The sequence below is a fragment of the Phasianus colchicus genome, chromosome 10 (genome assembly GCF_987193195.1).
Source record: "Phasianus colchicus chromosome 10, bPhaCol1.hap1.1, whole genome shotgun sequence".
In the NCBI taxonomy this organism is placed as follows: Eukaryota; Metazoa; Chordata; class Aves; order Galliformes; family Phasianidae; genus Phasianus; species Phasianus colchicus.
The window spans coordinates 3,669,418-3,693,956 of NC_143445.1; the positions used below are offsets into that span (position 1 = coordinate 3,669,418).

General features: G+C 46.6%; 2 protein-coding genes across 5 annotated transcripts in view; one reads left to right on the forward strand and one right to left on the reverse strand.

The window, feature by feature from the left end:
* NEU2 (neuraminidase 2) overlaps nucleotides 1-14,683 on the reverse strand; it is a 29,086-nt gene extending 14,403 nt beyond the window's left edge. The window contains exon 1 of the mRNA XM_090147019.1: nucleotides 14,507-14,683. The gene's annotated coding sequence lies outside the window, so the exon portion shown is untranslated. The remainder of the gene's footprint in view (nucleotides 1-14,506) is intronic.
* Nucleotides 1-24,539, forward strand: part of NGEF (neuronal guanine nucleotide exchange factor) — a 45,091-nt gene that overhangs the window by 2,777 nt on the left and 17,775 nt on the right. The window contains exons 2-6 of one of the 4 annotated variants that reach the window (XM_031604971.2): nucleotides 6,430-6,777; nucleotides 10,349-10,463; nucleotides 19,451-19,636; nucleotides 19,746-19,849; nucleotides 23,551-23,825. In XM_031604971.2, coding sequence (XP_031460831.1) covers nucleotides 6,540-6,777; nucleotides 10,349-10,463; nucleotides 19,451-19,636; nucleotides 19,746-19,849; nucleotides 23,551-23,825 — 918 coding nt within the window. In that variant the 5' untranslated portion in view covers nucleotides 6,430-6,539. Of the gene's footprint in view, nucleotides 1-6,429; nucleotides 6,778-10,348; nucleotides 10,464-18,060; nucleotides 18,591-18,628; nucleotides 18,745-19,450; nucleotides 19,637-19,745; nucleotides 19,850-23,550; nucleotides 23,826-24,539 lie in introns of those variants that run through there. The other 3 variants (XM_090147016.1, XM_090147015.1, XM_090147017.1) reach the window with 3 other exon arrangements.

Consider the following 24,539-nt stretch of genomic DNA (forward strand, 5'->3'; position numbering starts at 1 on the left):
TTAACAAGTGTCTCATACACAACAGCACATCCAGAAATAGAAGTGGATGACACTATTTTTTCCCCAAGAGTAGCATGGGTGTTGTCTGCCCCAGGGAAACTGGGCCTGTCTGCTTACTAACCAGTCTGTCTTGAAAAGTTTCAACCAAGACATCTGCTAACCCCATCTCCACGTATTGTGGCATTACTAACCCGCCCTGCTTCCAGTGAGGCATTGTGCCCGGGACATTATTTCTCATACCATGTACTTGGCTAAAACATTTCATCACTGACTAAACTTCCTAAGCCAGAGCGTTTCAATTTTTAGAGGCTGTGGCATTTCTGGGCTAAGCTTGATGTTGTATATTCTTTTCATGGCTAGAATGCTTCACATGGTCCAAACAGAAGAGAACAAATGAAAAGGAACGAGGACCCTCAACTCCTTTTTGCATGGCATCAGAGGCAACAGGGAAAAGGAGAGGAAAGGGGGTTCCTCTAGAGACAGGTGTATATAAAAATATCAGTGATGTCAGAAGAGCAAGTCACGTTTTATACCTTCTACTTCTTAAGATGCTCTCCAAATCTTCAAGCAGGGATATACTTTCACCATTGCATGTGCACTAATTTAAGGAAAAGAATAAAAATAAGGTCAGCTTTTTCTTTAATTAGTTTTAAGAGCTTATAATGAAAACCAGAAGGGCTTGTAGATTTCCACTCTTCTGTGTGCTTTAAAAATTAGGTTAACTCTCCCCCACAGATAGAAAATGTGTGCGTGTTTATAGATGCGTGTTTATACGTACATATATGTGTATGTAGAATAGCTTCAGAGGGGGAATACTTTAACATCTTAACTGTAGCTCATAGCTGTATCTACTACAGGAGGTGCACGGATAGAAGCATGGAATGCAACAGGATAGGGCTGGACTGCTCTGAGATAGAGGGACCAAACAAATATATCCATAAGCAGAGACTGCAATTACTGATTACATACAAGAAAGCACGTATTTTTTAGTCATTACTTTTGAATCAAAAGTAATTAGTTAACAGCAGAAAAGATAAATCATTCTGGCAGCAGAGAAATACGTAGTTATTGAGTGTTACTCATTAAGTGTGTATTGATGTATATAAGTTAATTAAGACAGAGTAGCTGCTATAAACACTCAATTTTTCATGCAGAGGGAGTTGCATGAAGACATATCTGTTCCTGCTATATGTAAGTAGCCATTTATAGGACACACTCACTTTGTATCTATGTTTACACATGTACACTTCTACCCGTAGAAGGTCCCACAATGCCAGACTGAATTCTGGAGCCATTTTTATATCTAGGCAGGCCGTGTGACTCATTTTTAGCTGTTTTTAATGTACTGGTTTCTCTCTCTAAGCCTCATTTGCTTGCTCTCATGGTGTCTAATGCACATGGCTTTGGAAGCTATATTAAACGAATCCAACGTCTTTATTTTTAGCGTCTGAAGTGTTTCTAAAACAGGTTCTCTGTAGCATATGTGCAAGACATAAAGGTTTTATTGTCACAAGCGTGTAATTAACTGCATAATTTTCTCTTGGTCTTGCTTGCTGTAAATATGGTACCATCGCTACATCACTGCAACAAAACCATTTTGTTCCACTTTTCACCTGAAGGATTACCTCAAAATCCGAGTGGTTGTAGTTCAATGCTGTTAGGAGTGGTGGTAGAATTCAACACTTCTGTTTACAAGAGACATACAAAATATTTGGCTTTGTAAACACGTAGGGCCAAATAACGTAATATTCTTTCAGCCAACATCCCCAGACTTATCGTCTGCTTTATCTCTCTGGTTTCTGCTGTGAACCTCTTTGGTCTGTGTCTCACTTGCTGGTCAGTCTGTGCTCCTCCTGGTTTCTCCACTCCCCTGCCTTAATCAAATATTACCTCGGCCTTGTACCCAAATAGTTCAGATTCTTTTGTGAAATGTCACGTACCTTTGCTGCGGACAGCCACACGTGCTTAACTGTCTCTTGCAGCCATTTAAAAGAAAGGGTTGGGATTGCTGGCAGTTCCAAGGCGGGCTATCCCAACCAGTAACAACAAAAACACGCTTAGCCAGCCAGCGAGTGCCCTGATGGCTTTAGTGGTGGCTGTTGAGGCATTACCAGGCTCAGCTGCCTGTGCATCCTTCCTCTGGAAGCCAGCTCCCCTGTAGCAGGGGTGGCACAAAATGGGACACGTGAGAGCGCCTGACTGACAGCACTTCGAAGGCTGCGCGTTAGCTCGAACCACTGATGAGGCTAAATGAATTCACAGCTACATCTGCCACAGCCCAGGGCTGTGTCTGTGGGCGTTGCTATTCCCCTGACTCCGACAGAAATAGCTCCCCATGCAAACGCAGGCCTGAGCCTGTGTGGAGCCCCAGTGCCTTCAGCAGGGCCCACCCGCGGGTGGCACTCCTGAAAGGACCGGCAGCCACGAGAGCAAGAACGGCAGCAGATGAGTAAGGCCTGCTGCTGGATTTTGGACCGTGCCCCATCCCTGTTTTATCCTCGTTATGATGCACAGTGAAATACTTTAGAGATGACATTCCAGTCCGCTCTTAAAGCGGAGGAACAGAGGGATAAAAAAAAAAATCCATGCCTCAGACACGAGCAAGGATGTGATGGGGGACTGGTGGCGGTGGGAGGCAGAGGCTTATGCTCGGCTTGCAGAAGGCTTTCAAGAGAATTAAAGCATTTTAGAAACTAATATGAAGTAGCAAAATAAGCATGCTGAAACTATATTTAAAGAATGAATATTAAAGAAGCCACATTCACTCTGAGAGGTTGAAGACAGTCCTAAAAGAGCCCCGTCTGGTTCATCAGATAGGCAGGAAAGCTGCATCCCTACATTCAATGTACAAAACCTTCCAGATGAGGTCATTTAATTAAAACGAGTTTGCACACATAAATAGGAAGAAAAGATTATATGGTTTTCTTGACTTCCTGCAGTACAAAAAACACTACAGCCAAGACAGTAACTTCTGCATTGAGCCCAACACTTTCCATGGAGCCATACATAGTTTCAATGGGCATCCAGTCTCTGTGTCAGAACTTAAGAACTCACAGCAAAATGAACCCACTGCTACATAATTCACTGCGGGGGTTCACTGCCCTCTGTGCTAAAACATTTGCCTTCCTTCTGGTCTGACACAATCCTTGCATGTTTTGTGTGCCTACACAGGCATATGAACGTTCTTATCTCATCCACGGTGGTAGGGATACATTAGACAATCTTATGAGGGCAGTTCATCTTCTTTGACTGTACGTCCCTATGCAGAGAAACTGTACAGTCAAGTTGTACTCATACAAGTTAGTTCTTGCTTCAAAGCATCCCTGCATTGCATACCTGGAGACTTCAGGCTATCTCTGCTACTGATCAAGCAACCTCCCAGACTAGGCTACAGCACTGTAGGACACTGGCAAATGAAGCATTTTTCATTTCAAAATCACCTTAGCATAAGCTAAGCATATACTCACCACAACGCTTAGAACTTTTCAGTCAGATAATAGCCTTTGCCTTATTTTTAAGGGAAAGAACATATCAGGTGATTACCCAGAGCAACAAATTACGAGGGGCAGCAACAGCTGTTGTGCTGGAGCCCTGCAGGACTGCTGCTGAGATCGGGGTCGTGGTGTGCAATGAGCAAAACAGAGAGAGCACTGACCAATGCTCTGACTGTGAGCTCAAGCTCTTGCACTGAAAACACATGCGAGTCCACAGAGCCATGATCTCAGCTTTCAGGGTGCAGCTCCTGCTGTGAAAAACAGTTGTATTGTTCATTAGATATAGCTGATTTACAGAAAAAAAAATGCCATATTATTTAAAATTGGCAAGTAAGTCAAATTCCTGGAGGCAGAATTACATGTGAGTCAAAATGCATATCTCTAACATTGCTATACCTGCATCATGTGCTGCTTTTCACTGTTGTCATCATTCATTGCTCTACAACCTTTTCCTTGCAGCCTGTTAATTCTTGAACTGCAGGATAGGAAGTTTGTTTTCAAAGCAAATTCAGCTAGATGGTGACGCCGCAGCAAGACCTGATATCAGGATATGATGTGAATGTAGTTGGGATGGGTTATTCCCATGACAAGACTTGGCACTCAGCTGCCTGTGACTATTATAGGTGAATACCTTTATCAAAAATTAACCACAATCACTCAGACAGGGATAGCTGCTGTCCACACCTGCTTGATTCATTCCTTGTCTGACGTTGAGTAGCTTGACTGCTACCAGAATAATATAACTTTGAATGTATCCTTTAAACCCATCCCTGTTATTAACACACATAAAGCAACTGCAAGTCAGGACTGACGTACCATGAAATGCTTTCCTAATTTCTTAGGGTATTGGTTGTGTAATTGGAACCATTGCTTTCAAAATTACTGTCTCTTCTTGCATTCTTATTAATGAAAGAAAAAAAATACTTATATTCTTCATAGCCACCATAATAAGCAAATCTCCTTTCACTCCTGCCTCTCCTAGAAAACAGGGAAGTCTTTCCCTCCTTCACTTTTATAATCACTTTTGGCCAACCATCTTGCTTGTTAGGGACTGCTCGGTAACCCAGCAGTCCTCCTGCTGTTCAGGATGGATGCTCTTCATTTCTCTGATAGACAAAAAAAGGTATCCTAATAAAAGACAACTGCACTGGTTTGATGGTGCTACTAAACACATTGCTAGGCTTTGGGTAACTCAGCAGAGACAGTTTCACTTGGTCACACAGAAAGCTCCTTCTCTGTCAGAAGCCTCTCCATCTATGCCATCTGAAGCATAAAGGAACTTTGATATAGAGAAGATTGTCACAGATCTCCTTGGGCAGTTTATGAAAGAGAAATGAATGAGAAATAAGTGGCTGTTCGAGTTTATCATCAGGAAGGATTACCCATGCAATACTGGTTGTGGTCCAGTTAACTGAAATGCTTCCATTAGAGTTGCAAGGATCAAGTCTTTGGGGCTTCAATTTGGGAAAAGAAGCAGCACAGTCAGAAAGGCATGGAAAAAGAAATAGCTCCTTTCTTTCTTTTCAGGCTGTCCCCAACAGCAGCCGCTTTTATTTTGCTGTTCTACTGAGCCACAGAAACAGGCTTAGTGAATCTCTATACCTCCGTGTAATTTACAAACCAAACTTAACACCACAACCAACAAACGAGTCCTTCATACACTTCCAGTAACACTGGAAGTAGTCCCAGAGCAACCACCAGCTCCAAACAGCCCCAAAGCCGTGGCAGAACTGAAATCAGCATGTAAATTTAGCAGCCATGAGCTGCCTGCCGTGGTTCAGGTTATGAAAGGAAAAAGCAGGCTTTCTGATCTGTGGAGCCAGGGGGCAGAACTACTCAGGCCCAGTGCAGGACTTCACATTGTGCCCCATCCTTTACAAGGACCCTCAGGAATTCTGGAAAGCAGAGGATGTACAGATGATGTCCAGGTTTACTGAAATGATCCTGAGGGCAAGCAAGAAGAAAGTTGGTGGCACACGAGTTCAAAATCTGATATAGTATGTGATACCTTCTAGAGTATTATGTGCATTGGCCTTTCTGTTTTGTAACAAGTCAGTGATACATAGAACATCATAACAGCATGTAACTGCTGATCTATAGCACCATATTATGCCCTTCTCCCAGTGAGCTGTCAATTTTATATTCACATTTCCTATACAGCAGCTCTTTCTACTATTCACATTAGCCCCATCAGTCACCAAATCACTTAGAAAGGCCATAACAGCTGCGAGAATTCAACAAGACAAAGCCAGCAATGAACACTGAAGTTCACATTTTATCTGCTTTTAGAAAGGCCAAAGGCTCTGCTGCTGTCATGCTGTCTTAGAGGTCTGTCTTCTGCACAGCCCATGCACTGACACCCAGCACAGCAGTTCTCTTTCAGTGACACGGACATTGGCATAAGAGGGCTACTCTGGGAAATAAAACCAAGTCTGCACACTCCCCATCGTTACCTTCTCTTTTCATTTTATAGCAGTTAAGGACCTTTCTTCACTTGTCTGCACTGCGGGAATGGGTATTGTTAGTAAGTGTTAGGAAGCCACTCAGCCCTGTAAAACATATTCATTCTTCTATTACAGTGCATGGTATGCAGATAATAGATGGATTAACAGAGCTCTCTCTTTGGGTTTTACTTTATATTCCATAACATTTTCATCCTGGCAAACAAGAACTTGGCCATTAGCAGTACCTGCTGTAAATCAGCCAGCAATCTACTGCTCACAAAAGACAAATGGTGTGGTCATCAGTGGAGCAAATGCAGGACAAAGATGAATACAGAAAAAGCAATGCTTAAGGTGTGGGATGGTCTCCTTGCTCACAATGATATCAGTAAAAAATCTTGGAAGGTCACCCCTACCCAAAACAGATGATGCACTGCAGCCTCTGGGCTAGCTAGGATATTCCCTTTTCATGTTTTGCTCTGTTTTGTTTGCAGGTTTCCAGCTCTCATTCAGATAAAGCTGATGGCATTGTGGACACTACCTGCCTGCTGCTGCTCTGCTGCTGGTCCATCCTCTCAGGTGCTCTAGACGAGATCTGAAAGCCATGGATGGGCATGGAGGAGAAGCTGCTGCTGGGCTCCAGCAGGGTATTTCTCGGACATTTTCAGTCTCTGAAGGTGAGGAAGAGTCAGAAGGTGCTGACTCAGCGACCCACGAGAGGGACTCTCACACACACTACATTGCCATTCAAAGAAATTCCAAGTACTATCGGTCCATGAGGCTGCCAAACAGATCAAAGAGAAAGACTGCAAGAGAGGCAATGCATGCAGGACGTGCTGCAGGTGAGTACTGACCCAAACAACATTAAGCTTCCTTTTTCCACTGAGATTAAGAACTACGGGAGTCAATGAAGTTAGGAAAGCAATAGAGAAAATAGCAGATTCAGTGCTCAGCACACTACAGAACACCCCACTCTATGGCATGGCTAGCAGAGGGGTGCCATCTTTGTTCAGCCTGGAAATGCAAACTGGTTGGTTGTTAAGACATGGGGAAGAACCTAAAGAAATCTGTGACTCTGCTCTGCCGCCCTTCCACTAAGAGAGTAATAATTTAAACATGGAAGAAAGCTGTCAAAAAAAAGTAGGAACTTCTTTAGAACATAGAAAGGATAGATTGAAAAAGTGGGATCTACACAAGTAATGGTATGGCAAGCTGAATGCCATGTGGAGTAAATAGCCAGCAAAGGCAAAGCAGTACACTTGGGGACCAAGCCTATGGAAACTGAAATGAAGGGAGCAAGACTTCTCTGGGAAGTGCTGCCACCTCTCACTGGAGATAGCTCTGCACAACACTTATGAACTCTTTGGATGAGGAGGCTGAAATAAGAGAAATACCACCCGGAATGTGTGTGCACTGAGGTATGGCTTGAGTATAACAATGAACAAGTTGGCTGAAAGGCTTCTGAGGGAACAGCGTGGGGCTGCATCAGCAGAGGGTTAGAGGGGATCAGGGAAAGGCTCTGCACCTGAGGGCGATGGGCATGAAACAGCTCCAGGGCAGTGGGCACAGCCCCAGTGCTGCAGCTCAGGGAGTGCTGGGACACCACTCTCAGATATAGGGCTTAGATTGTGGGCTGGCCCTGCATAAACCATGAATTGGACTCAGTGATCCTTGTGGGTCCCTTCCAACTCGGGATGCTCTGTGGTTCTATGAACAGTGCAGAGCATGGCTGCAAGGCGAGACGTTCACTGAGCTGGCATGTGGTCTGAGCAGCTGTGAGAGAAAGTTATGAGAAGCTGAAAAGAGAGCCAGGAAAGGAGCTATCTCAACACATTCAGAAGTGCTGGAAACAGGGCTGCAAGCAAAAGCTGAGAACAGTTGTAATTCAAACGTGAGGTGAGAGAGACCTGGAACCATGAATACAGAACATGTGCTCTGCTTAGTCAGCTAGGTGTTCAGAGAAACTGAGTTTTATAGCTTCTTGTAAGCAGTGATGATACCTTTTCCATCTTGAGATTATAAACTGATACATAATCCTTTGGACTCTGAACTTTGGCTAACTGCATGAGTTAAAACAATATAACTGTATTTCTGACATTTGAGTTCTGTGCAAGGCATCAAGGACTATTACTTTGTTATGCAGTAGTAAAGCACATCAGTTCAGCCCCTGAAAACAAACCAAATTCTTTAAGAAAACAAAGAATAGAAATCCTACACCTCAAAATAAAGGAGGCCTGGGAAACGTCCCCAAGAAAATAGGTGTCTCCTGTCTGCCTTGCCAAGGGCAGTGCTATTTCAGCAGTATAAAGGCCCATTCAACCCTGTGGCAAGGACAGAAGGAAAGTTCCCGCCCTTCTCCAAGTTTCCAAGCAGACAGCAGCAGAGCAAAGAGCTGTTTAATATTCTGCTACTGTTGTCAATGAGGTTTGTGGATAAACTGAGCGCTGCCAATGCCAGAGCAGACCTGCTCTCCACCCTGCCAGTGCAGCAGCAGGACCTGAGCAGAGCCATCCTCTCACTGCTTCCCCAGAGCACTGCTGCAAAGCAAGCTGAGAGGAGCCTCGCCCTCTCTCCGGATCTCTGAGCATCTCAGCATCCAGACTGCTGCTGAGGAGGCCCCTGCCCTGTTATCTGCAGCGGGACCAGCACACAAGGACATGGCTTCTTCATACATCTGCAGCATCACAGCATCAGGACAGCAGCGCAGGAGGACATCCCTCCTGTCTAGCCAGTGTCACTGAGGAAGGACAAACTAAAAGAAAGGCTGATCTTCTCTTAGCAGCTCGTTAGAGCATCCACAGGAGCTGACCTGCGTTTCTCTCTCACACATATTCCCTTCCTGTGTTACATCTGTGGCTTTTTCTTCCATATCTGCAATTGTTCAGCAAGACACGCTGGAAACGTTTCTTCTCTCCGTTTGTACAGCAGAACTCAGGCTATGAGCTATAGATCTTTCTCCAGTATGACTGTAGCAAGTCCAGCTTTTATACTCAGCTAGGATTGTGTAAGCAGCCTTCTCCCTCTGCTCCACTGACTCCATCCCCTCTCCCAGAAACTGGACAGCGGGGGCTCTTACAGCAGCCTCACTTGTAGCAGGAACAACTTCTGACAGCACTCGCTGACGTGCATGGAAACAAGGGATGGGTGAGCTGTTTTATCTTGACTTCAAACTCATTTGAGCAGCAGCTATCCACGAGTCTGACTCAGTCTCAAATGCTAACCTGTTCCCATTTTACTTAGGAAACGAGGGGAGGAGAGAGGAAGGAAAGAAGAAGGGAAGAGAGGGTAAAGTACAGGGGAAAATGCAGGGTAGGATACCAAACAGGAGAAATAAAGACCCAAGAAATGAGAACAAGAAAAATAATCTAAAAGTGTATAAATCCAGCAGAGAGAAAGGCTTTTATATAGGCTCCCTTTGCACCAGTCTAGCTTTGGCTTATAGCCTAGGAGTTGTAAAATATAATAGATTTTTTCCTTTAAATGGAAAATGAGCTTGTGTTTTTTTAAGCAATCTCCTCTGACAGGAGGCTGAAGTGTTTTAAATATCCAAGAGGCAAAGTGAAAACTGAAGCTAGCATTTTGTAAGCCTTTGGCACTGTTTGAGGCAGCTAAAGAGTCTGGATTTCACCCTTTCCATCTGAAAATCCATAGCACTGATTAAATGGGTGGGGCAGAAACCAGCTTCAGTTAGTGTTGACCTGACTGTGCTGTCACCAGTTTGAAATGCAAACAGAATTATGACTTAGACCAAAATATTTCTAAAAAAAAACCCCAACAAGGCCATTTATCAGCAGGCCTCAAACAACAGGAGGTTTCATTTGAGAAGTGAGATGCACCGCCTCCTGCCAAGTACTGCAGTAATAAGCCACAGACTTAACACAACTTTGGCTCCCTGTGAAAGGATTGGAGGTTCATCTGAGGAAAAGTAGAGAAGCAATTAAAAGTAAAGCTCCTGTCTCACCCAAATCTAGCCTTGATTTATCCAGTAAACTGAACAGCTACTGTGTGCCTGAAAGCAGAGCAGTAATGAAGCCCTGACTTGAGAAACGAATATTAGCAAGAACTGGCACACACAGCTAAACCTTTTTTCCTTAAAGAATTGCACTGAAAGTGCTGGGGCCCAATGTTCACTGGCCAGAGAGCCACTTGGAGGTGTAAGAACTGATATAGTACATGTACCTTCACCTTTCCTTGCTTGCAATTTGCAGCTGCACCAAAGGTTGTGCAGCCATACTGTAGACAAGCTGTTGACATTTAAGTCTGGCTTGAAAAGCCAAACTAAAATGTAGTGTTGTGTCTGTAGTCTTCCTATTGCCTTTGATAAAAGAAAACCCACTATCTATGGTACAAGTGAAGATGGCCCTTAAGAAAGCATCTATTTTAACACCCTCTTGGCTTTCTCTTATGTCACAGGTTCACTCAAAAACAATGAGTCTGTCAAAGAGCCTCTGAATGTTCTACCTCCTAAGGGATCACCAGCTCCTGTAGACTCTAATGAGACAACTTTAGAAGAACTATTGATTCAAAGGTAAGGATTGTGTGTTCGGGGCACTCACTGCACTTCTACTGAAGAATACAGAGTGATGTCAGAACAAAAATGCTTACTTTTGAAGACCAGTTGGACTAAGCTGTAGCTACCAGCCCATGCTTTCTCACCTTGGCTTGTAGTGCTGTTTTGAGTTGTGTTGTTATGTATCATGTAGTACTGGAGCTGTGGTGTAGAGGTTCTTAACGGTTCTTAACTTTTTTGGAGAAAAAAAAGTGAAGGGGCAGCGGGGGGGTAAGTAAGAGAATGGGAAAATTTGCAAAAAGGAGAATGTGATGTAGGATCATCTAGTGGCGTCAGCAAGGAGGCAATACTATCTTAAGAAACTTGGTGAGAGAATCAGGAGACCCTGAAGGCATTGCCTGATGGAGTATCCCAATACAAGGATGGTCCCGTTCTCAGTGTTCCCACAGGGCTCTCCTGAATGTTGGTATACAATCTCACGCAGAAGACAGGTTCTCGTATCTGAAGAAATAGCTACAAAAATGTTTCCTGAGGCATTTTGATTTTGTATTTGCCATTTACTTTCAAGAATCAGTAATCAGTAGGGGTCTTGAGTGAGGTGGTCTTTTCTGCTCAAAATCCCTCAATAAAAAGGGAAAAGCAAAAGGCCTTGATTCCATCATCAGTATAGTGCAGGGCCAGGGGAGCCTCACAGGCTCCATGCCAAAGGTGAACCCCAAGCAGGTCCAAACACAGCTGACAAACGCATGCAAGACTTGCATACAGAGTGGCAATCTCATCTGCAGTGTCTCAGAGGAGTTATATTTCAAGGGGCAGACAAAGTTTACCTGCATCCCTGCTCTCTTAGCACTGCAGCTAGACAGAGGGATGAGCAGCTTCTGAGCCTCGCATCTTCTAATACACAGCTGAGGTATTCTTCCCAGATCACTCTCTGGCTTCTCATCATTGGCGTGTATAATCACTGGGTGGTCACTAGCTGTGCTATAGAAGATCAAGTTGACAGCACTAACACTTGCCTTCTGAAGGTGCATGCATTATACTACGTGGTGTGGTCTTAATTACTGAGCTGAGCTGTATTGGCACAGCACGTAGTGTACATTTCCTAATCAAGAAGTAAAGAGTGAAAAAATTCAGCCAAACTGTCAAGTTGGATTTAAATAAATTAATTGCCCTGGCTGAAATTGATTGCCCCTTGGCATTAAACTGAGCATAAGAAACTAGACAGTTGCAGTCTGCTGAGATGTCATAGCCATCTGTCTTCCTCTCCTTGCGGCATAATCATCACTGTCAGTCTCTGACATCCTGACACCACCACTTAGGCAGCTCTGAAACATGCACAAGCTGATTCTCCCTGGAGCTGGAAACAATGAGCCTGTGCTGGGAGTCAGTCTTTATCAAAGGTGCTGCTGTGCACAGTGCTTGACAGGTCAGTGCAAGTTCTAAGTCACGCGTCTGCTAAAAGCTGGCAGTGCTGCTGAGTGGCATTGCACTGAAAGCAAGCAAAGAAATCTGGCAGAGAACGAGACCGGAGTTCTGGCTCAAACTGAACTCATGTCCTCCTCCTCCTTTCTCTAAAAGATCTGCTGTAATTTGTAAGAGAACCAGCAGAAGTTTGCATTGCGAAAAACCTGCAGGATTCTAAGGGCATTGCCATTATTTGCAATAATCACCATCCTCCTTCTCCTCCTCCAGGAGAAAACAGGCCTTGGTGCAGAAAAGACAACCAAAATGTTATCAATGATCTCAAAAAAATGCATTTAGTCTCTGAAAGGAAAAGGACCTCTCAGCAAGGAGTTCTGAAAGCAGAAGATTGTTCTGCAGAAAGGAGAGTAGGAGTACTTCTGACCAGAACATAAGTTTCTCAGGAGTGAATCACCATGGTCCTGAGGGCAGGTGGGACATCAGTGCTGCATCTCTTCACACTCACTACTGTTTTGACAGCAGTGTATAAATGCTAGGGCTAGGCAGGCTCAGTTCCTTCTCCTTGCGTGAAGATGCCAACACAAACATGTTTGCAGGTAGGGATGTCACTTCACATATATCCATGCAACAGAATTTGGGGCACGGAGTAACCATAACTGGGAAACATAGCAATAAATGACCATTTCTCTACAGTGAACTCTCTAAAGTGAGCTCTGGTGGGAGATGGATTTTAACACTCTGAATAAGAAGCAGCACTATAGACTCCTTCAAACCCACCAGTGATTTGAGTCTACGTGTCATCCCAAATCTACCCTACACCCTCCATACAGCACTTATTTAGAGCACTTTTATGCCTAACTATTCTTAAATTATTTTTTCCATATGACCTTTCTCCCTGTGACCTCCAGCTCTCCCAAAGCACTCTGGAGTTCCCCACAGCATCCTGTGGCTCCCTCCCAGTCTGCCACATTGTACGAGTATCCAAACCTCTCACATGATGATCCTCTTCCCAGCTGTTTGGTTAACTCCCCCAGCACATCTCAGTGCTGAGCTTCTAGCACAACTTCTGTTCATCAGGATAACCACAGCCAAAGACCTGGAAGGAACTAAGCTCACAAGAAAGCTTCCCTTTCATACTGCCATCAGTCTTACCAGCTTCACAGCGGCAGCAATTGTGCAGATTGAGATCACAGAAAACCACTGCTGAAAAACACCCACCCAGGGAGTCCATCCATAACTGTCAGCCTCAGCTGAAAACAGCTACCACAGAGAGCAGAAAATTAGTCATTTCAAACCCCAGAAATGAGATCCACCAATCAGTACCTATCCTATATGATCAGCTAATAGGATGTTGACTTCTCTTCATTTCTAATACAATGCAGATGTTTTATCAGCATGAGGGTGCTACTGACCTCCCATTTCCCACTGAGTCAGATGCCAGCAATGATACATATTCATTGTGGGCCACTAGATACAGTGGAGAAGAAACTCAATGTGAAATCTCATGTCACAAAGCTCGCTGCAAGGTCATTCATTTAACACTTCAGAGAAATCGATTTTCTTTTATGAAACCTCCAATGCGGAGGAAAAAAAAAAAAATCATCTAAAATAGTGGATTAGGTTTGATCTGAGTTAATAGAATGGAAGCACTACAACAGCAAATACAGCCACCTTCAGCAGAGAGGGGGAACCTAAGAGATACACGTTTGCAAATGGATATCAGAAAGAAACAACTATTGATGTAAATCAGTATCGCACTCTGAAGGATTGTGTGAATGTGGGTTAGCTTCCCACAGCACTGTTTGTCCTGGGCAGCAGAGGGCACTGCTTATATAGCCTAATTTAACCAGAAAAGAGGGAAAAGCCTCCAGAGAGGCTGAGACCTGCATTGCAAGAGGTTGTACTCGAGTTTCCTTCTAATTATGAAATGAATTTCTTATAGTCACCTCTTTACATGTTGAACAAATCTTTGTCACCCCATAACTTTTATTCTTTTGCTTTTTTAGAGATAGATAATTCTTTTCGTACCCTTCTTTCTCTACAATCACAAACTTAAAAAGCCTAAGAGCAGCAGCATTTGCAGGGGGGAGGAGGGGCAGGTTGGGGTAGAAAGTTCTAAAAATAATCATTTTTCTCTATAAAGTACCCATTTGAGACGTTAAATATTATTAGTATCAAAATCTCAGATTTCACAGAACCATAGTTAGTCATAGCATTTACAGTCCTACTTAAGTATGCTTCCAGCCTGCAACCAATGGAGAACCTAATCCCAGTTTGCCCACCTATTCCATCCAGTCTCTGTTCTTCAGCTCTTTCAGCCAAGCCACGGTTTCAGCACACAACATTCAGGCTCTACTCTCTAGCTCTCCCAGCCAATCCACTTCTTTTAAACCACCCTGGTCCTCAACCAACCCCTTTGCTTCGCTCCTTTTCAATCAACCCCAACTTGTGTTTTTTCACCTGATCTCCTCAGGCTAATGTTTCCCAGATGTGTTACTCCTCTCTCTTCCTCTCTGCAGCCCGTATCTCTGTGTCCTGACGTTCCCCAAGCCCATCACCCTTTTGCTCTGCATACAATCTTAGTCTTTCATCCTTGCACCTAGTTCCAACGCTGCATTCTGCAGCCATCTCCAGCTCACCACTTCCTGAAGCACCCAGCTGTGGGCAGTTCCTCTCTTCATAGCAGCCTCTTGGTCCAGAAGCAGACTCTTCCCTCTCCATGCTCGGGTCCTCTTCCCTCTGCTTTTCAGCCAGTTGTCTTGTTGTGCTGCTCAGACCCAGCACGAGGAGCACTGAGGGTACAGGAGATGCAGGCATTATTTGTAGTGCCTAGAATTGTACCAGGCCATTTCTACCACTGCAGTATCAGAAATGTTTTTCTCAGCCCTGGACAGGGCACCTGTTCTCTCCACGGGCAGCAGCTCAGGGAATTTTAGATGCTAAAATCCAGGTCTCCGGTTTGTGTGTATTGGATAGAGTGCAAAATAGCCTATAATCCCTATGGATTTTCACAGGTCAGACAAAGATAAAGCCCTGGAAAAGCCCAAATTTCAACTCACATTTCAAGAGAAGCCAAAGGTTCTCAGAGGATAAAAAGACAGGATTTCTGTTTTCTTTTAATAGCATCAAATTATATCTTCCTTAACCTATGAAGCTGTTGGGCCCCTTTTTTAAAAGAAAGTAGCAGCAGTCTATGGCAGATGGTCAGCAAGTAAGGAGTCCTAGTGATTCTGAGCATCAAAAGGTTATAGGCAGGTAAAGATCTCATCATAGGAAGTTCTGAACATTTTTAGTTGTCAGTAAGACTGCCAGCCCCAACAGATTTAATTAAGGTATTTTGGTGAAAGCTTAAGGAGGCTCAGGAGAACAGATGTGCCCTTGGCCTTTATAATCTAAAAATATTAGGGATGAGGAGTTCCACTTATCTCTCTGTCAAAAAAAAAAACCAACAGGAATAAAAATTGCATTTTTGCAATTTGTTGTCAAAAGCACTACTGAAAAACCACACGTGAGCAGAAAGAAAATCTGAATGAACCTGAAGTATGAAAATACATTTTACTAGGTATAACGTTATTTGAATCTATTAATAACTTCACACTTCTCTGCGAATTTGGTTAGCTCAGATTAAAACGGTGCTTCTTACTTCATCTCGTGGCCTTTCTTGGTGTGAAACTCCCACTGCCTAAAGGGTTTGGGGAATGTTTCATGAATAAGAGATGCTGGGTCGCATCTTCTCATTTTTAGTTTCTGAGACTTGAGTTCTAAAAACTGCTGTAAGACAACAAAAGCAAAATCCTGCCTTTCAGTGTTGTTTGAAAACCAACTCTTTGCACAGCTTTATTCTAAGGACTGCTTTTGAATTCAGGCAAACGTAAGAAAAATTGGAAAGGTTAATTTGCAGCTGACCAGACAGGCCAAGGCTGGAACTTCGTCCCCCCAACCATAGCTTAAGTAATTATATGAATTTGATAGACGAACTAATTATAAGCTCACACCAATTATCAGGTTTTTAATGCAGCAATGGACAAGATCAGCCTGCACCTGAAGCTCAGAACTACCCAATGCCCCTTCTTCCTTTGCACAAAGTATGCAAGCCCAAACCCACTCTCCTTCACCAACCATGGTCATGTTTCACAGCACCAGAGCACGACCAACATCATGAGGCCATGAGAACCATTTCCAGTGCTCGTGTGCTTTGGGAATTCCTGAGAGAATTCATTGTTCATATAGTGGGAAAGACAAAATAAACCTCCTCCAAAGCGCTACTGGATGGCCAACATCAGGAGGAAAGGGTACTTTTGCCTGAGCCTGCAGTTCCATGGCAGTGGAAGATGATCTGAGGTGGCACTGCCTTGGTCCTGCCATCCATCTGTGTGTCTGCCACCTCTGCGGTGCTGGCTCTCAGCAAGCTGACCCTGTGGTGAGAGAATTCAGTGGTCAAACACACACAAAGCTAGTTCTAAAAAATAACCAGATGTTTTTCTACTAGTTTAGATGCCCAAATCAGCTCACCAAGAAATGAGACAACCAAGAGCTCTGGCTTAAAGAGGAAGGCAGATTGCTGCCTTGGGGAGTCAAGTGCAAAGATGAATTGTGCAGGCAGATCAGCCTAAATTGCACTTCGAATTGTGGGAGAAGAGAGGGAGAAAGAGGAGCTGAGCGCAGCTGTTCTATCTATCACACTTAGTCCTGATTAATGGTGAAGAAGGGAGTCCCATGAAGAGGGGAGCAGAGCTGAGCCCACCCTGGGCAGGCCACACTGTGCAGCCTGTGAAGGAATGGCTCTCACTTGGAAGCTCCAATGGGCTGCAGTGAATCACTTGTTTGCCTTCCTTCATTCTTCACGACAAATTTGGAAAGCTTTAGAAAACCTCAGTTATTTTGCAGGACAGAAATATCCACTTCTCGCTAATCTTTTTTTTTTTATAGCCCAGCCTCAGAGCGCTGGGAGCACTCTGTCACCTCACTTGGGAGAACAAGCATTTCTCTGTACAGCAACACGAAGCGGTGAGGCTGCGGTATAAAGAAAGAGCAAGACTTCAGAAAACCCAAGCTACAATTATGAAGGAAAAGTTCTAAAGGAAGGGAAAGGAGGTGATTAGTTGCTGCCACACGGCGGAATAGATTTCAGATGGAAAAAGGAAAGCTGTGGCTTCTCATGGCCACGGGGGGCATTTCACTCCAGGCTGTGTTCTCACCTCCTCAGAGCTTCCAGCGTTCTTATTATCATTATTACTTTAGCAACGTTTTCCAGGTTTTCATCCTAGACCAAAAGTGAAATTATTTTGGAAAATCTGAAGAGAAAAGACAGGTGGGATCCTTAGAGGGGATCTATTAGGAGGGATCCTTAAAAGAGATCCTTAGAAGGCACTTTCTGTTTTCTAATGTTTCTCATGCCATGACCCAGACGCTTTTCTTTTTTCATTCCAAACTGCAATGGATTTAACCCCTGAGAGCGAAGCAGGTACAATTTGTTAACCTTTTAATGCATGTTTCTGAGACTTTTTTTATTTTAGTAGATACACCCCAAATTTGTCCTGGCACATGTACAGCAGTGCAGTGTCAGTGACAGCGCCTGCACTGGCTTCCTGTTGCATATTAGAGAACTCCTCGCTGCTCTCGGTCCTTCTTTAGCAAACAGCATCCCTGTATTTCCAAAATTCAGGATAACAAAGGTGATTGGTGCAATTAATGTCCTGCCTACCCTTGACTTAGAAAGAAGCTTTCAGCATGCCACCCACTTCCCAAAACCCCTGACCATGTTCCCTGGCAGCAAGATCCCAAAACAGCAATCATTAGGCAGAGCTTCAGGCTCTCTCTGACAAGACCCTAATTTTTCCCATCAGTTGTGTGGTTCCTCTGACCTCCCAGCCCAGGACTGGGCTGATGGAGTTATCAGAGCCTGGGCTCCCCCCACAGACACTTCTGCCTCCTTAATGACCCGAGGACCGAGCACTTCCAGCACACCAGATCTACTTCTCACGAGCTGAGGGAGTTTTTTTTTTCCTAAATGTACAGTCACGTGCTGGCTGGATACATCACTTAGTAAACACAATATAAAAATGATAAAAAGGAAACCACTTCCCATATACAGCCCGACAAAGGGATTTTATGCCGTCGCATAAACTGCAGTATTGCTTACAGAATAAAGCATGGCTATATATGCAATGGGGAGAAAGTGAGCACGCGAGGCATAGCTGAGCATTTTCTGACGGTTAACTCAGTTGCAGTGTGGTGCAGATGACGTTTTTGCTGGGGGGTTACTAAGGTGGAGGGCAGAGCTGCACTCAAGCTGTCCGCAAGCACTGCGAGCAACCCAGGGTGCAGCCGTGCTTCAGAGCTCAGAGGATTTATCCCCGAGGCGGAGAAACAATTACCTGAACGGAGAGATAGAGCTCGTTACTGAGATACTGCCTAAATGAGAAAATATATCCTTATGGAAATAGCGACGCTAAGATGGGGGGAATGAGCGGGGGGATGCAAAGCCAGCCGTAGGAAACAAGCAGGGCAGGAGGCAGAGCAGGGAGGCAGCTTGGCAGCAGGGCTTAGGCTGAGCCTCCACGTTACATCCCTCCATATCGGGGTGTCACTCCCAGAGAAGAAATGCACCATCCGCTCCAGATCTGGAAGCGGTTCAGGAAAGCTCCTTTCTCCCACTCCCTGTCCTCCCTCCGAGCCGGCGCTGGCCGCACGTAGGCACAGACGGCTTCAGGGAGGTGAGAGGTCAGCGGCAGGCAGGGCTCCGTGGGGTGGGCGCAGGGTGGGCTGCGGTGCGTGGGTGCTGCGCGGGAGGCTGCTTGCTGGGAACGAGGGGATGGAGAGGGGGCATCCCTGCGTCTGAGGAAGGAGCCTCTCTGCGGGAAAGCAGGGGATGGAGGTAGGGGTGCCCGCAGAGCCCTCGGAGCAGGGACTGCCACTGGGGGGGCCCTTGGGGAGGAGGCAGTCAGCCTCCCGGCGGAGGAGGGACCTGCGCTGGAGCGGAGCCGGGGGGGGCGGGAGGGCGAGGAGGTCTCTGCGGGCGAAGGGTGGTGGGAGGCTGGGGGTACGGCACGGCGGGGCTGCGGGGGTAAAGGGGAGAACGGGAGGGGTCTGTGGGGGGCTTTGGAGGGATTTTGGAGGCTCTCAGAGGTTCTTCGTGGGGGGCTCCGAGGGTCGTGTAGGGGATCTGAGGAGGGAAGCTGGGAGAAGCCGCGGGTGCTCTGAGGGTCCCTGCGGGGGTGAGGGGGGGTTTGGCGGCGCTGAGCGAAGCTCGAGGGGGGTTCGGGAACGCAAAGAGCGGCCGCGACGGGCAGGGGGTGCTCGGAAGGTGCTGGTAGGAACTGGTAGGGAGGGATCTGAGAGGGCTCTGTAGGGAGAACCCGCGGGGAGCCCGAGGTGCTCCGAGCCGATTTTGGAGATCGGGGCCCCGCAGATAGCTTGGGGGGAGGGGGGAAAGGGTCTGAGGGATTCCGGTGGAGAGACCCCCGGGGACGGCCGAGGGGGTCCGAGGAGAGGCTCCGAGGGGCCGGGGGTGGCTGTGAGGGTTTTGGGGGCTGCGGGGGCGCCCCGGGGGCGGCCTCAGCTCCCCTCTCCTTCCCACGCAGGCTGCTGCCTTCCTACCCCCGTTACCGTGGCAACCTCCCGGGCTCCCCCAGCCCCGCGCCGCCGCCGCCGCTACCGCCGGAGCTGCTCGGCAGCCGCCTGCCGCCGCCGGCCATGGAACTGCTGGCCGCGGCGCTCAGCGCCGCCTGCGCCCTCGACCAGGACGGCTCTGCGGGACAGCCCGGCAGGTGAGAGAGGGACGGACGGGGAGGGGAGGGGAGAGCGGGGGGTCCGCGCCCGGGGCGGAGGGGCCGCTCCACGCCGCCGCCCCGCCTGAAGCTCCCTCGCGTCCCGCAGGAATCCCCCCGCGGCCGCCGAGGACAGCCCCACCGCCGCCGAGGCGTCGCCGCCCGCCCACCCCATGACGGCCGACTCTTGGAGGAACCTCATCGAGCACATCGGTAAGCGGTCGGCCCGCCCGAACCGTCCGAGCTGCGAGCGGAACCGCGGGGAGCGATCCCAGCGCGGCGCTGAGCCCGGCAGAGCGCCGGGACGGCGTCGGGCGGAGGTGCGCGAGCCCCAGTCGCCGTCCCTGCTGGGAAACCTCCGCTGTCGGCGTTAGGAACGGAGCTGCGCCTTCAGCAGCGCCCTTACACCGCCTCTTGGTGCCTCGCGCTGCCCCGCAGGTGTCAGGACGCTGTTGCTCCGTTCCTCAAACTGAGATCGCTTTTGGTAATGACGAAGGGGTCGACAGCGAACTTCCTGCTAAAATCTGATTTTGCACGCTCAGAGTGCGTTACTGAGCGAGCAGCCGTGCGGCAGTGACGGAGCGGAGCGGCACACGCCGGGCTCGCCGCGCTGCCCGCCGTCCCTCGAGCAGAGCCGTCATTTCTGCCGGGCAGAGGGAGAGCCGGGGTGATGCGGGAGGCCGCGGAGGGGAGGATGGCTCGGTTTCGTCTGGGGAAGTGACAGTGCGAGACACTGGAACCTGTAGGGCTGTCTGACTGAGCAGAGGAGCGCTGAGCTTTTTGAGGAAAGCGGTGATCAATTCTGCACGTTGCTAGGTCTGTTACTTTCTCGTGGCTGTGTAGGTACTCGTGTCCCAACGCAGATTTGCCGATGTATCTTCAGTTTGAGGGACTGGGCTGCTGAGAGGCGTGATAAAAATACTGAAGCCACCAGGACTTCAAAGCAACCTCGTTGCTCCATTCATGTATATTTTTACATGCTGCCAATCAGAGGATGCTGTGTGATAGCTCTGCATGCATCCGTTTAACTGCACATGGGTCTGTAGCATTCTGATGGAAGGAGGCAGGGTCTGACAGCCAGAGGTGCTACACTAATCCCCAGCAGATAGGTCATTTCCAATGGCTGCAGCACACTGCTGCCTTTCCTCCCTCCTGCCTTTGAGGCACTAATGGACTTTTTGCCTGAAACTGGAGCAGAGAATTTCAGAAAACGTCTCTGGACCCCCTGAGATTTTACACAGCTTTCAGTGCAATAACGTTTAGTTTAAGAGCACTGCAAACTCTCTAAGGCGAGCATTTTCCACAATTAGTAACCAGTGTTTCAATTCCCTTCCCAGTGTTTGAGGGAGCTGGGAAGGGAGGCTGACAGCAAAATGAAATAGAGTGAACACAGTGGGAAAGTCTAATATCATGCTTACAAACTATGTAAACACCCCGTGTGCAGAACAGCCTCAACCACTGGAGTCACCAGGCAGCACCAAACCCTCACTCTGACCACCTGCTTACCCTTCAGCCAATGCTAGTGGGGATGTTAAGCAATGGATGGAGCTTTTACAGGTCTCTGACATCCTATGCTTGCTCATTTACTAAACATAAGCATTCACTAAATTATCATATATGTTGTCCTTTTTGACTGGTTGCAGCTCTTCGTTTCTTCCCACCCATTTCCTACATAAACATCTGCCTGTGTTTTGTCTTTCTCCTGGTATCACCCTTTTGTTTCTTCCCAGTATTGCTGTTTGTGCTTACAATGCATTACCTCGGTGGTGTTTCCAAATGAGTTCTGTTGGTGGATGCCTGTGGTCAGTCAGATCTTCCTGTGTCTATACATGCAATGCCTGCAGTCTTCCCATGGGTTTTCCCTTCTTGGTGGCTCAGTCAGGGGACTTGGAAACAAGGTCAGGTTTCATCGTCTGGATTTTAATTCCTTGCAAACAAGTGAAAAATAATTGTCACAAGGGTCTTTTTATTGAAAAGACTGCTCTCCAGCCCTGTGCAAGGGAGACTGAATCACCCTTACACAAAATATCCCTGAGTGTCTCAGCCATACAGGGCAGAGCCACCAGCACAACATGGCTGAACGATCGGGTATAATTATCTGCAGTAAGAGTAAAATAGATTATGCTCCGTTTTCTAAGCGTGTTTTCCCTTGACAAGCATTTGCTTCAGGCTTTTCTTTCCCACGTCCTGCTCCCTGTGCAGCTCACTGGGGCAGCAAGCACCCCGTGCCCCACTGCACTCACAGAGCAGCACGGCTGAACACAGCTCAGATTCAGGAGGCTCTCCATCCCTCAAGGAACCTTTCCACCCCTCCACATCCTCAGCACCCTCACTGAGGCTGATTAGCAGGCAGGAATGCTTAGGAAAGCCAAATAAGCCTACTTGACGCAGAGAGAAATTATATAAGTAGCAGCAGGATGCAAAACTTCAGGAGAAGTCTCTTCTCTCTGGTTACTGTGTAGGATGCTAAGAGAAGACTGTATGGTTTCCTAGGCACAGCTACCCCTATTGCTATTTTAATCTGGCGCTGAGCATCTTTCCAGGGAGAACAGCTACCAGGATACACCCGCAGGCTGCAGTACTGCTCTCCTTGTGCCTGTGCTTTTCCCCAGCATATTTCTGGAATAGTGTTAACAGCTACTGGAACAGAGCCTTGGGAAAACTGCTCCAGAGATGTATCAGGCAGTGACAGTGACATTTCTGCCCTCCCTAGACAAACTGCTGACCCAGTTGTCTCTCAACGCAAGGGATCTGCTTTTGAGATCCAGTATCATCAGTTCATGTGGCCAGGTGGATTTTTTATTCCTAATGATTCAGACTAAATAAATTACGTAGGTTTTGCTGGTTTTTTTCTTTTTTACATCAAGGATTTTTATCTTTATTCGTTTATCTTACACTTTTGAGATTCAAGTATAAGCCAAGAGAGATAATGTAAGGTGTCCTCCTCAACTTGAGTGAGTGAGGAGAGTGATTCAGAGTAGGCTCGTGGTCTCCTGCCTTCTCATAGCCTCTAAATTGCACTTCATGTTCAAGCAATTAATGCTCTGGGTCCTACAGGTGGCTTAGAGATATGGGCACGTGGAGGTCTTAGAAGAGAGACAGGATCTTCTATAGGCTGCCAAGGAATTTCAGGATTCTTACCTTTCTGGTGCTGTCTGTTGGGGAGCTGGAGCAAATTCATCTGCTGCTGGAGCTAGTAATGGCCATGCAGAAGGCACCTTGTGAGGTTGGTGTGCAGCAAGGTGTGTGAACTGATGGCCTTTTCTCAGTGCTGTGGCATTCAGGTAACTTTGAGCCTTACATTAACATCTTCAGTCATGGTAGAAACTGAGAAGTAAAAAGGAAATTGAGCAACATGTCCAATGCTAACCACAAAGTCAACACCAAAGCAAACTGGTCCCAGTGCTTCAACTATTAAATGCTTTAACAACAGCTCGCTGCTTTCTCCTTAGGGATTTTCATAGCCATCAAATCGGTCCTTTGAAGCAGTTTCAGCATATGCAGTGTTACTTCTCCAGACACAGGCACACCAGCAGGGCAATCCTTTCCTTCCAGCCTCCCTGCTTGTAGCATAAGAATAGCGCAGAGATTATCAAGGTCTTAAAAGAAACATTTAAAACTTGGCAAATAACAAGGCACTCTTCTTTCACGCCTCCCACTTGGCCATGGGTTCACCTGACTGCACAAGGTTTGGGATAGAAGGTGGTTAGCAACGGTTCAGATTTAGGCATGGCTTCCACATGGGCTTTGCACTGCTGGTTGAAGTAGGAACACCCTGTGTGACTTTTGGTATCAGTGCAGAGGGGATATCCCTCATCCCTGCTGGAGTGAGCAGTGCAGTACGGCCCTCCATTCCCACAGTACTCTTCTTTTGTTCAGCTGCAACCTCTCAGACCTGTTGTGTTGCCTTCTAGGGCTCTTGTATCAGGAATATCGAGATAAATCTACGCGCCAGGAGATCGAAACCAGACGGCTACAGGATTCACAGACAGACCCTGAGGAGAGTTCGCCCAGTGAGGAAACCCCACCTGAGACAGAACCTGCAAGTACTCCTGAGAGCAAAGCTGCACCGCAATTCAATTTGCTGAGGAACTCCAACTCCAGGTTCAACTTATGGCAGGACCTGCCGGAGATCCGGAGCAGTGGGATCCTCAGCATCCTCCAGCCGGATGAGATCAAGCTGCAGGAGGTAAACTGGGAGAAGGTGGAATGTTTCTTAACTGGGCTGCTGCTTAAAGTGAATTAAATCAGATGGTTGAGATTTAAGAACGGTAAGCTTCATAGCAGTCGCAGACAAGCCTTGTTTTGCTAAGTGTTTTCCTATGACACACCGGATAGCACCACTTTTTTTTTTTTTTTTTTTGAAATGACAGGATATTATCCTGTATGCTGTATTGTTGGTGGACATTTATTTGGCAAAAGAGAACTTATTCTGCTTTTTCTGATTGTGCTAGGAGCCTTTTTCAAGGAAGAGAGAGCTAGCAAAGAGGTCCTTGCCATACTGCTTTGGGTGTCTGGTGCACATTAATCCACCAGAAACCTTAGAAGCCTTGAAGAGTTAAATGCAATCTGTTTTAAATATGATGGCATTACTGGAAAGAGAAGAGATGGAGATTTTTAAGCTTCCCGATTCTTAAATGCCGTTACTTGGAGTCTTATGCAAAACACTGAAAAATGTTGGCAGGAATATTTGCATTTCAGCCATACATTGCATTGACATCATGGCTTGAGAGCTATACAGAGATAATTTGTAGGGCTACATCTAACAAGGAGCTGGTGAGAGTAGCTGCCCCAGTCAGAGAAACCATCAATTCACAACTGGTTGCTATTTTGGATGGCGTGGGGAGCATAAGTGTTCTTTGTTACATGTTGCTCTGCGTTCGTAGCCAGGGGCAGAGACAAA